Source organism: Calonectris borealis, chromosome 6, assembly GCF_964195595.1.
Source record: "Calonectris borealis chromosome 6, bCalBor7.hap1.2, whole genome shotgun sequence".
NCBI classification, from domain to species: Eukaryota; Metazoa; Chordata; class Aves; order Procellariiformes; family Procellariidae; genus Calonectris; species Calonectris borealis.
Genome location: NC_134317.1, coordinates 34,668,176 through 34,681,613, shown reverse-complemented (window position 1 = coordinate 34,681,613; position 13,438 = coordinate 34,668,176). Strand labels below are relative to the sequence as shown.

Genomic DNA, 13,438 nt, shown 5'->3' with positions numbered 1-13,438 from the left:
GGGGGTACTGGTGGATGAAAAGCTGGACATGAGTCGGCAATGTGCGCTCGCAGCCCAGAAGGCCAACCGTATCCTGGGCCGCATCAAAAGCAGCATGGCCAGCAGGTCGAGGGAGGTGATTCTGCCCCTCTGCTCTGCTCTGGTGAGACCCCACCTGCAGTGCTGCGTCCAGCTCTGGAGCCCTCAGCACAGGAAAGACATGGACCTGTTGGAGCGGGTCCAGGGGAGGCCACAAAAACGATCAGAGGGATGGAACACCTCTCCTATGAGGAAAGGCTGAGAGAGTTGGGGTTGTTCAGCCTGGAGAAGAGAAGGTTTTGGGGAGACCTTATTGCAGCCTATCAGTACCTAAAGGGGGCTTATAAGAAAGATGGGGACAAACTTTTTAGCTGGGCCTGTTGTGACAGGACAAGGGGAATGGTTTTAAACTAGAAGAGGGTAGATTCAGACTAGAGAGAAGGGAGAAATGTTTTACAATGAGGGTGATGAAGCACTGGCACAGGTTGCCCAGAGAGGTGGTAGATGTCCCATCCCTGGAAACAGTCAAGGTCAGGTTGGACGGGGCTCTGAGCAACCTGATCTAGTGGAAGATGTCCCTGCCCACAGCAGGGGGGTTGGACTAGATGACCTTAGAGGTCCCTTCCGACCCAAACTATTCTATGAGTCTATGATTCTATTTTACAGTGGGTTTCAGCATGGAAGTGTCCCTGTGGTCCAGCGGGCCAGGATCACGCCTGCTCGCTGCCTCTCTGCTGCTCGCTCCTACCCCGCACCATCACTCTTCTAATTTGAAAACTAGCCTCAACGATCGGAGAGCTGGGGGCGAGGGCTGAGGAGCAGGGAGCGGCTGTACAGCCCCCCCCCCCCTCCCTCGCCCCAGCCCACGGCTGCGGGAAGCAGATGGTCCCTGCAGGGCCGGCAGCCCAGCGCCGGGGAGCTGCCACGCGCCGTCGTCTGCCCTGCTGCCTGCGAAAGCACCGCACTCCCACTCCCATCAATCAGCACAGACCAGGTGCCTGGAAGCATCTCTTGCCAATCGCCTTTTATTACCTTTAAAAAGCCAAGAAACCCAGAACAAGACAAAAACTGAGACCGTGTGAACATCATGCAATGGATTCACTTTAAAGCAGGCTGGAGGGGGGGACAACCAAATGCCATGTTAGAGCAGCCGTATCGCTTCACCCGTGTCTGAAGGCCAGATCGGGTGGACTGTCACTGGTGGGGTGGGTGGTGACTGTTGTGAGTGATCAGACCGATGCTGAAGCAGGAAATGGAAACACGCTCATGAGCCATCACCCCCGGTGACCCCAGGTCTGGTTCTGACCCAAATGCCGTTTCTCACGTGGTGACGACCGTGAGAAATACACCTAACTCTTCTCATGGGTGCTTTCTGCCTAGGCAAAGCCTCCTTGGAAAGGAGCAGCACAATGAAACGGTTACAAGTGTTTTTAGTTCAATTGTGTTACTTAGTGTGGCTCCGGTAGTGACTCCGGCAGTCAATTAGCTGAGTGGGTGTATCCAGCAGGAGTGAAGTTACCACACTCTGCCCTTCAGACTCACTCTGTCGTCTTCAAAATTCATAGCACAAACTAGAGGAATATTAGCTTCTCAAAAGAATATGTTTTGGAGAGTTTCAGCTACCGTGGAAATAACTTTGCATCTTGTCCATCACATGGATGTGACAAAACGCATGCCCTTATTTTCCTGAGGTATAGCCAACATTTGAGTTCATTACATTTAATGGAGTAGGGTCACCCATAAAGTTATTCATAAGGTATCTTCTGAGTGGTTTTCACCTTCTCTTTGAAAAAATAAATTATATCGGCATGTTCACGAGGTACAAATGGTGCTGGCATTTCAGCTGTTATTATGTTATTAACTTTTTTAACCTAATAATTTTCAATCAACAGTAAGAAGCAATTTTCACTCACTCCAGTGACCAGAGTTGGAGATTCTGCAAAGCGTTCTCGTAGGGTTCACCTTGACAGACACCTACTTCCCTCCCAAATCAAAACATTACCCCCGACACTCCCATTGCAGTTACCGAGAATTTCCATTTCCCCTTCGGTTAGGGTTTAATTTAGAAGGCAAAGACTTCCTAAGCTATGGGAGAGTAAAGATAGATGGTATGGGAGAAGAAGGCTGATGAAATGTAGTTGACTCCGGATCTGAAATATTTTATCCCTCCTCAATGTAGGTTAAATTATTCTTCACCTTTCCCACATCCATAATTGTCGCTGATCTTGGACCAACTCAAAACCCTACTACTGAGTTCAGTAGACTCAAAATTGCCACTAGAACTGGAAAAAGAAAAAAAAAAGAAGAGATTTGTTAGTGTCCATATACAATATCCCAAGACTATACACAGCTATGAGATACAGCAAATTTAAGAAAGGCAATTTTTTTCTCATCACTGAGTATTTATTATATATAACAAATACATGAAAAAGAAAAAACTATATTGTGTGATATAAATAGTTTATTTACATTACAGAAAAACATCAAGACAATGTATACTATTTCAAATATATCCATACATAATCAAATATAGCTGTAGTACATGTTCTCATTGGTGTAGATTACCACAAATGCAAGGCAACATGTGTAGATCTTGTCTTAATCTTTTGTCTATAATACTGTATTTTGTAGTCCAAGCTCTCTGCAGTTAGTTTTGCCATTGTGGAAACATGCGCTCTTTAAATTAACCTTGTCGATGCTCTTGTTGTGTTGTCTGAACTGTAGTGCCCTGTGTTTTGCTTCTGTCTGTGGATTCTGTTGCTCCTGGGACATTTCCTGGAAAAGAGAGTTGTGAGAATACACGGCTCTTAACAACGCGTCTGCTCGAGAGGCGGCGCGGGCAGCAGGGCACGTGAGGGCGAGAGAGGCATCCTCTGGCCCTCCGCGCGTTTCCTCTTCAATGAGATGAAAAGGGCTGGCTAACGGCAATGGTACCACAAAAAAAAAACCCCAAACGCCACAAAACATACTGTAAACAAAAATATGGCACGGGAAATGTTAAGATTCCTGCTCCTGCCTGGCGAGCAGCAGCAGCTCGGCTGCGTTGCGACAGCTCCTACCGCACCGCATCTCTCGGTTGCAGTTCGGCTCATCTTTAAGTAACAGAATTATTTTCAGTGAGGCGCAGGTGGAAGATTTAGGACGATCTCACGCTCACCTGCGCAGCGTCCCAGGCCTGTGAAGTATTTACAAAGTGGATGCGGGGGCTGCCTTTCCGAGAAGCTAAGCGTCCGCAATCCCTATTAGTCTCCATGGAAATGCTCCGTGCTCAGGTCACTGGCGAGCAGCTACTTTACTGAACGGGTGCCTGCACTGCGCCACGCTCCTCACACGCCAGCTTGGCTTAGTGCGGAAAGCAATCGCACTGGAAAGACCAAAATCTTATTTTCCTTTGGATGGCTGCAAAAGCAAATCTCTTCTGCCCCAGGACCTCCCAGTGCTCCTCAGCAAGGGCACATTTCAACCTTTTACCTGCAGCAGCATTGGCTATGGGGATGCTACGAAGCGTTTTCCCCTAATGGAAAGATAATAGTGCGTTTCTGGTTTCCTCCCACAGAAAGGCACCCTTAGACAGAAAGCGTGGAGAAGTTTAGCCCCAGGTGGAGGCTGCAAGAAGTTCTAACAGCTGAAAGCCAAGGGGGGTATGGCAGAGACTGTCGGGCAAGCAGAACCACAGCAGGGCGACCAACACCCTCTAAAAACGCTCGCACTTCTTGCATTTGTGGTACCAGTAGGAAAACGGTGAGCTACAGAAAACCAACCAGCAATAATAACAGTCCTTTACCCAGGGTGACCTCGTTAACTTTTTGTAGAGGAGGAGGAAGAAGCTACTCCTAATTTGGCCACGTGTTTGTCCTCTTTCTCCAGCTGAAGCTCAGTATGAGTTCTTAGCTGTGTGCGCCTCTTTCCGCCCTCCGCGGAAAGACTGAAACACCCGCTCAGAGCGGCAGACAGAAAGCCCTGCGATACTCCAGACCATACAGACAGGGAAAAAAAAATCCCTTTGTATTGGGCTAACTTGTTTTTCTGTTACAGGGAGGCTTTCAGTGGCACCCTGTGAAACCCTATAGGTTATGCACCAGGGACAGCCCACCCTCTCAGTGCACTGAGAGCTCAAACCACTTGCCTTCAGCTCTGTGTCAAATAACTTACAGCAAAATAGAGTGAAATCAAGTTTTACTGACCCTTTAAAATCAAAAAGGCCATTTTTTTTTTTCCCTGTTGAATGGGGGCGATGCTATAGTTTCGTGACGCCAACTGAAAGGCTAAACAAGAGCAAGAGCATAAGGGCTTATTTCAAAATGCTGAAATACAATTATGTAAGTGTCTAACAAAATATGGGTCAGGTTGTCCTGACTTGCCTCACTTTCAAGCCAACAGGACCACCCCCTCATGAGAAACTGTATGGCTGTGCGCTATATTTTGCCTCGTTCCTTTCTTGGAAACAGAAAAGTAGGCTGCTATCATTACTCCAGGAAAAATAAGCCTGCGTCTCCAGCACTCTCGGCGGTCACGGCAAAGCTTTCATTATGAAACTAATGCAGACTTTAGCGGGTTTGCGATTTCACGACAAACTCGTTATTCACTGCGTGTTCCTAAAAAGGCGATCAAACTTTCTGAGTGAGTCAGGGCGCTGTTGTTAGCAAACACAGGGCTGATTCACTGAGCCGCGTGTCATGTGCACGCTGACAGCCTCCCAGCCCCGACTGTCCCCAAGCGGCCTCTCCTGCCCATTCCGCCGGAGATTGCCCAGCAGGACCTCGCAGCGCGCCACGGGGGACAGCACCGACACCTCGAGGCGCAGAGAGACAGCACTGCTAAATCCTGCTGCAGCGGCCATCAGCCACACGGGCTGACCAAGCTGCCAGGGCTTCCTCCCCAGTCCCAGAGGACGAGGATTTACACCAGAAGGAGCAGCCCTGCTTTGCCCCAGCGCTCGGCCAAGCGAAGCAGGGTTGGGGAACCAGGGGTGTGAAGCCACAGTGGGCACAAATGGACTGGTTTCATAAGAAATGTGGAGGTACCAGGTGGCTGGGGGATGACCAGGATGATCAGCAATCCCGGGGATGCAGCCGTGCATTCCCGGAGAACGGTGGATACCAACCGTTCCAACTGGAAGCAAGGAGATGGGCATCTCACAGGCACTTTCCCAAAACCAACACTGACAGTATCTATATGGTCACTTAGTCCAAGGTCGAGAGAAATCGATTCAAACGTAGAGATTACTCCAGTTAAGATGATGAAAAAGCATCTTTTAACCAAAAATGCCCATGTTTTAATTGCATAATACACTACGCTACCAATTGATGGAAGCCTGGGAAGGCCCCAGGGCCAGGTACTGACACCACGACTGCTTAAATGCAATGCTATTGCCTATACAGGTAGGTTGTGTCTGAAGTGCATCTGGGTTTCCTAAGAGGGCACTGGCATTTAACCAGCTTTTTAGACTTAATCATCTGCTAAAATTGAATGACAGCTTTTCCTTGGTCCTTAACTCTTTAATCAAAAGTTCTTTGCAGTGGTCTGTGTGGGGGATGCATTCATTTATGAACACAGCAGTTATATCAATGTAAACTAGGTACCGGAGCGCAGGCTGCCTGCTCTCCCTCCATTGAAGCTTGCTCGCAAGCTTGAGTTACTCACAATGTGATTCATAGCAGGTAAAACACATTATGCATTCATTTTTAATCAAGTTATTTCTTCACATAAATAAGCTGCTGTGACTAAACATTAGGGAAGCAGTAAAAATGCAAAGCTGTAAAGAAAACTGCTGAGAATCATTATGACACTAGGCCATACCTATATTATTTACCATCCTCCTTCACTTTTATCATTGCTTCTCTTTTGCCTTACCGCTAAGCTAAAAGTCCTTGGGCGTACGGACTTGCCTCACTGCTTCACCTCCTGCCCTCCGTGCCTCTTGGCCTCTGGTCCCCTACTCCTCCAGCCCAGCCCATTATTCCCATTGCTGGCACTAGCGATGAGTAGCCAGGTGGCCAACCTCATCATGGAATCGAGCCGCTTAAAAACAAATCTTCAGTTTTGTTTGACCGGGTTCGTTGTGTGGCTGCACAAATGCTAATGGTGGCACAAGAGCACTGGCAGGACCAAGTGCCCGGGAACCAGGGGAGGGGGCAAGGGCAGACCGCCCTTGCTGTCAGCAGCACAGCTCATTTATTCAGATTAAAGTGTCTGTGCAACAATGGCCCTAAAAGCGCCTGGGAACTGCTCAGAGCCTTCCAGCAATGGAAGACACCCCGCAGATTTGCACCACTGTACAGGTATGATTTTAAGAGCAACAACAGTAACGAGAGCTAAAAGATTTACAACGGTAGTCTTATGTGGGTCAAAAGCAGGATTTGGACACAGTGCACCAAACTCATTTGATAAATTAATTAGGTGAAGCTGCATTGAAATGAGCAGCAAAGAATTTGGCCGCAGCGGCCTCTGAGTGAGTGAACTTTCCCTTCTTTCTCCCAGGAACCTGGTAGGGTGGTTTTAGCACATTCAAGAGTTCAGGGTGTGGAGTTCAAACCAGTACAGTCAGGTTCTCCAAAGCAGGTAACTTCAAAAACTCAATTACTGAGTAATAATATGCTCATATGCTGCCACAAAGCTGTCTTGCCATGTACATTTCTCTTAGGCCACTTAAGAGTACACTTCTGCAAATGTATCTCAAATCATTATGCTGGCAGGGAGGATGCTCTGCAGTAATTACATGCATTACAGAAAAAAGTCAAAAGATCATAAATTAACTTGGTTACAAAGTGTGCGGGAAAAGGTACCATCTATATATGAAAACAGTGTGATGGGTAATTTGCATTACAGTACCAGATCACTCAGAGCACACTGTTGTCTTCTTCAATATAAAGTACTCTGCGTGACTGCATCAAGGTGACAAAACTAGAGCCACTCGACAAAATGATACAGAGCGTTTGTTCCGTTATCAGTAACTACACCATCTTCTTTTTCTTACTACACACTACATTTTTGGTTGTTTGAATTACTTCTATGAATATCATCACAATATACTCTACTGCCTCATTCGGCATTGACCGTTGAGTTGATGGACTCAGCTTGGCCAAAAAAGTAGCTACATTTCATCAGATGGTTTTGTTTTACGCCTTTAGGCCAGAGAAGGACTTATTTTTTGATTTTTTTTTTGGTGTCTTTCCTAGAAACAAATGCTACACTTGTCTTCCAGCCAGGTAGTGCACCATAGGGACTGACATATATTAGAGATTTTATTTTTTACAGAGGTGTGATACCTGGCTTTTATTTTTTTGTCTTTTTAAAAGAAATTTCTTTCTAAAAGAGCGATTTATCGGTGTTGCTAACTGAGTGAATTTAACCTCGTGATTTCTGAGAGAAGCCTGAAGATGCCTCACGTTCAGAACTTACCCCAAGCTTCCAGAGACAGTAACACAGTTCAGTGGGGAAACAGAGCAGCAGGTGTAGGAGGGGAAGGATTGCATTTACCCCTCTTGTTCTCACCCACCCCGGGGGCTGTCGTTTCCATTCAAACTCTTCCTTCTCATTAAAGAAAAAATAAACCATATATGGCTTGGTGTGCCACCACCTAGTGAAGACCTTAAAACATGTGCGGTACCTTTGAACATGTATACAAGCCTAATGAAATCATTTAATCAATGGGATTGCAAACAGGCTTAGAAGTTTGTATGCTTTGTCTGATTAGGACTAAGGGAATGGGCCCTTGAGGAAACCAGATGGAGATATGATTAGTTTTATTAAGTGTTGATCCAGCGGCTGTATTTATATTCCCCTTATTTATATGAATATTTGTCCAAGCATCTGAATACAAAGCAGGAAACTTCATTTGCTGTAGGCACCTACCTAAGTTTGATTAAGATGGAAGTGAAAATGCAGTTATAACAATAAAGCAGCACTGGCTGGCTGGACCAGACGATATCTTCTGTTTGTTGGTGAATTTAAATAGCATTTGTTATCAGTAGTGTCACTGCAGAAATCTGTATAATCAGTGCACAAAGTAGGAAAAACAAAAGTCTTTTCTGTTGCAAAGTATCAGAGATACTGACCTTGTAATACAGAGGACTACAACACAGATGATGGCAATCTGGATGGTTCCAATCACAGCTGCTATTAAGACATACTGAAATCGTACTGGACCTGGAACCACATATAAAACGCTGTAGTCCTTTTTTTCACAGTGTTGTCCAGTATAGCCGGCATCACATCTGAAACAAAAAATATTTCTTCCAGTTACATCTGCTGCTTTCGAAGAACACCAAAACAAATTATATCTGAAAAGAATAGTATCAGTGGCTTAAGCACATGCTTATGTGGGGTTTTTTTTGCAGGATGGGCCCCCCAGAGAGAGCACTGGTGCCTCCTCAGACCTCTCAGAGGGAAGGTTTCAGGTCCTCAGCATCACCGAGGTCTGCGAGAGTGAATGACACTGCAGCAGTGTCAGGAGGTGCCCAGGGAACAAGGATTTGTCTAGCATCAGGTGGAACTACTTGCATGTCGTGATGAGAATCCATTTAGTTCCTTTCACAACATATTTCAGATTTCTCCCTTTCTTTGGGGAGGTGGGGGAGGGTGAAAAGCCATCTAGTTGTGGCTCCTTATGCAGATTACCCCTAAGGAAGTGATAAGCAATCATCCAAGCTCCATATGAAATGTGATTAGATGTTCCTGCAAGTGGATACATCATTTACATTTTGTCTGGTTGCTATAAAAAGCCCCTCTGTTGATGCTGCAACCACCCACCCCAATGCGCCTGCTCACCAGTTCCCATCCTGCAGCCTGACATCTCCCCTCTGTGATTTTGGGGAACAGGCAGTGGTTTTCCCATGGTAGCTCTTGCCCTCTTTCCCCTGAAAAGCCCAAGCAGGAAGATCCGAAAATCCAGGTCAATGGCAGCAGCAACCACAAGAGACCGGGCCAGATTGCTTGGGCTCCTCTCAGAAGTGTTAGTGGGGCACTACCCCTGACGGGTTAAGCCTTGAGCTTCCACCCTTTTCCTCCCCTGCATTCCCACAGCAGCCAGCAGCCTGCGGAAAGGACGTTTTCCAGCCGAATGGAGAACGTAAAACACAGCAGCTGCAAAGAGCAAAACGTGCCCTGGCTGTTGGCGGGAGCTGGGAGAAGCTGGCTTGAGGATCTGCCCTGGGGGATAAGCCTGGTCTGTAGCTTTGCTCTGCCAGTCCAGTGTCCCAGGAAAATGCTGCTTCATGCATAACAGTCCTTTTCTTTGCCACCAGGCCGACGGTTGGACTTCAGAAGTAATATCCCCACCTCTGCAGGGAGGCATTCGCTGCAGAAACAGATGCTTTCGCCATTACTCCTCCCTGCCCTAACCTCCTCCAAAGCCACCCCCCGCACAGAGGAGCCACCTTCGCCCCAGCTTGCTGCCCCACGAGCATCACTCCTGCCACAGCGGGGACGTATCCCTGGTGGCACTCCTCTCCTGCAGGCTGAGGCGGCTACCTAGGGGCTGTCTGAGCACTTCGTGAAGTGCTTTTTACATCTATCTAAATATAACTGAAGGTTACTGAATGTTTTTGCAATCAATTAACACTGTGCATAACTCAATACACTTTTGCCACATAAAACAGGGACTTTGTTGAATAATTAAGGTCTAATGGGTTTTGTAGTATAAAGGGCCACGGTTACCATTATTTTCCATAGTTTATCTAGATTAAGTGTTTTTGTAAGTCAATATTTTCATGTGTAGCCTTTCATCCTTGGTAGGAGAAGGGTTACCTGCAAGACGGTTCCAGCATGTTAGTGGAATGCTCGCACTTGCCGTGCATGCAGAAGCCATTGTAATGCTCTGGACAAGGGATGTAGATCCCTCTCGCACTTTCTTCCAGTTTATTTGCATTCTCTGTGAACACAGGTGAAGGGAAGGAACATTAACCCGACAACGCAGGTCAAAGTGAAATGATGGAAAGAACTCAACGTATAAAACAAAGGAAAATCAGAAGAAGATGTGAAAGATGTTGTTTATGGGAAGCAAGAGCAAGGGTTTGCACATCTAATTCCTGTCGAGTTACAGCAAATGAGACACCAGAAAAAATAATTTGACTCTTCAAAAACTAATTACAGAATAGTATATGAAAAATGCCTAATCATTTCTGTTATCCTCTACGGACTGTCTCTTCACACCCAGGCAAGGCTAGGAGGACGACTCGCGACATTTGCATGTAATATACCATTACAATACACTTGGTTGTTCAATACAACATATTCAGAAAGATAATTTTATGGCTGAAGTAGAGGAGCAGGAGTCCAGAGCTGAAGTTTCCCATCAGTGCTGCGTGCCCATGCCCCAGAGCCCGCTGGCCTCCTCCCCATCCCACAGCACGGGTACCTTTAAACTAGTTTGACTTTCTGTGCCCACTTCTGCAGCTGTTAAACAGTCGCCAAGACTGCAAATCCTGGAAAATACTTCCCTCCACGTAGCCAGGAAAATGGAGGCTTCGTTTAGTTGTGAAACAGGTATGTGCTCAACATTTACATCATGGGCTGAAATGCAGAGTGTTACTTGCAATAAACTCAGATGAATTTTGTAGGCCACCAAGGTATTACTTAATCTGGGTAATTTTGGCAAATTCTTCCATTTAACCAATGCTTATAATATCTCAAATGGTAAAAATCCTTTTTCTGTGATAGTATCATCTAGCCACAATTAATTAAAAACAGAAGGAAAAAACCTCGTAATAGATGTCTGAGGAAATGTAGTTTGCACACAAATAAGTTGAAGCACTTTTATCTTCCAAAGGAAGTCCCCCAGTGTCATGAAACAAATGCAATTTGTGTTCTGCCTCCAAGCCAGTCGTGCCGGCAGTAGGTATGCCTCGGTATTATCCCACCTTTGGGAAAAGCGTATGTGGCAGATCCAAGATTCAGATTTGCAGGAATTTCTTGCCTGTCGCTGCTGTCCAAGGAGAGTTTTAAGAGTCTCTGACAACTCGCACTAATAAAGTTGGTTATATTCTCCTTATGTTAAAACGGGCAGGGACAAGCTCCCAGCAAACGAGAATGAGAGGGCAATCTTTACATCCCTGTAGACAGCATTAACTTCTCTTTCGTCATTAGGTCTTTCAGGACCTCCGCACTATGGACCATTATTGCATCTTTTTAAATGCACACGTGGTGAAGACAAACCTGTCTGCGTCTCCTGGTTCCCTGCTTACGTCGGGATATCTGTGTGAGGCTGCCATGAAGGCCGTTAATAACAACGCAGCGCAGAAGCGGGCATCACGGTGCAGTGCCCATTCCTGGGCTTGGGGCTGACAGGTGGCTCTGGGACAGCACAGACAGGACAGGATGACAGGAGGCATGCTATAGGCATGGCATAATCTCCTTCGAGAGCTTGCCCAAGAATTTCTGCTACTGGAAAGAGGTGGGAGTAGAAGGTCCATTTGGTCTGGCACTAAACATTTTTGGCTACCTATCACCCTCTAGGTGAGGCACTGGCTACCAGCATGTGAAATATATACATAGAGAGAGTTATCATCCCACCAGGACTTCATGTATGTTCCTTTTTTCCACCTGGAAATCTTCCTGGAACAGAAAAAACATGTGTGACATATGAAGCTATCAATGGATTTGCCCAGTGCACACAGGCAGATCCTGATGTGCTCAGCACTTGTTGGACTCCATACACATGCAGTGATCATCTGTGCACCATGCCGTGGGTGTGCTGGACCTCTGCTACGGTCCTCATTCAAATGTACGTCTCTCCTGAAAACTGAGCAAGAACTATAGGATCGTTGTTAATATACATTTTTTCTAGTGTGGAAAATATTATGCTGTTTCCTTCAAATCTTCCATTAGTGGGAGTTTGCTTCCTTTCTGAAGAAGAGGAGACTGCTCTGTGGGCGGGTGTGCTTGTGTGTGTAACTCCAATCCTTCCTTCTCAGGTACTGAGACATCTCTGTGATGTCCGTGTGCCACCACCAACCAGCGTGAGAATCCCTCCCCTCTCAGATGAGCCAGCAGTGTTCCTAAAACGGTAGGACACCATTTGGTTTCTTTTTTTTAAAGGCATGCTTCAAGATGGTGAGGGAAATTGTTACTTTCAGGACAGACTAATCGCTAGGACTTGAAAGGGGGACCAGGACCTCTCCCAGACTTGCAGATGTTCTCACTCTGTGTAGGCTGTAGGGCTGGTAAAAAGAGGAATGATTTTTCCTCCTCCTGCAATCGTGTGGGTAGAAACCACGTTTTCTTCAAAAAGGTCTCTAGCATACTTTAAAGTAAATCTAGGATCCTGCAGAACTTGTAATTACACCTCTAAGTGTAATGATGGAAAATGCTTCACTGAATCAAAAATGAGATGGCCCAAGCTTTGCTAGCACTTTGTCGGATAAACACTTGTCATCTGGCTAGGAAGAAACCACAAAACTTAGACACAAATTATCTGTAGTCCCTCATTTTAACTGATGACTCCTCTAAAAGAGTTAGGGATTGAACACAAAGGCAGAAAGGGGGAAAAAACTTGTATTTATTTTGATCTGCTATTTTGGTTGTTCGAAAGACAGGCTACAATGACAGCATCATTTACGTCAGACAAAGAAGCTCCCCTCCTCTTCCGGCACATTTTGAATTCACCCAAAATAATTCCCCTGCCTCAAAACAGGTTATTTTTCTCATTACACAAAACATCTTTTCAGATTCAAAACAGAGACCCAAACACCAAGATATGCTTTGTAAAGTCCTTCATGTTAAAACTGACTGCTCTGAAGGATCTGAGCACTTTTCAGTAATCCAGCCATCGATAAGATACTATCACGAATGCACCACAAGGTTTATATCACTATGAAACAAGAACTATAGATCATTTCTAAAAAGAGAGGATATGAATAAAAAACATGTTTAAATTATGGATCAAATAAGAACTGTACAAAGTTCAAAAAAGTAAACCTAAAAGAAATAAATTAAAGCTTCCCCCCCTTATTATAATTTTGGATAATTTATAAATTCAGTACTGGAGGCAATCCTCACTAATCAGATTATAGTATCACCAAACCAGGGACCCCTCTACCACACCAACCTTACACCTACAGAGAGCAAAGCTTGAATACAAACTTACCCACTTTCTTCCAAGCACAGCAGATCAGTATTCATAGAGCAACAATACAGACCAAATTCAAAGTTAGTCAGGTTGCAGTAAAGTTAAATTCAGTAGCTTCTCTTCAAGCATTAGACTTGCTGCATTGTTATTGGCAACTGTGTGTTAAAGTTTTATTTGCACCAAAAAGGCAGATTTATACCTTTTTGTGATGGCTAGAATTTGACAGAGAAGCTGAAAAGCCTAAAGATGAAAATTGGACTGACTGGGTCAGTCTCTCCTATCTCCGGACAAAAGTAATTCCTGGCACATTTCTCAAAATGCTTCCCCTTTTTATTTTAAAAAGAAATACACCAT

At 45.5% G+C, this 13,438-nt stretch overlaps 1 protein-coding gene across 1 annotated transcript in view; it reads right to left on the bottom strand.

Annotated features, from left to right (window-relative positions):
* Positions 1–1,014: 1,014 nt before the first annotated feature.
* The window catches only part of TMEFF2 (transmembrane protein with EGF like and two follistatin like domains 2), a 134,312-nt gene continuing 121,888 nt past the window's right edge, over positions 1,015–13,438 (bottom strand). The window contains exons 8-11 of the mRNA XM_075153631.1: positions 9,766–9,889; positions 8,076–8,234; positions 2,707–2,793; positions 1,015–2,300 (exon numbers count right to left, since the gene is read on the bottom strand). Of these exons, the coding sequence (XP_075009732.1) occupies positions 2,204–2,300; positions 2,707–2,793; positions 8,076–8,234; positions 9,766–9,889 (467 nt within the window). The 3' untranslated portion in view covers positions 1,015–2,203. The remainder of the gene's footprint in view (positions 2,301–2,706; positions 2,794–8,075; positions 8,235–9,765; positions 9,890–13,438) is intronic.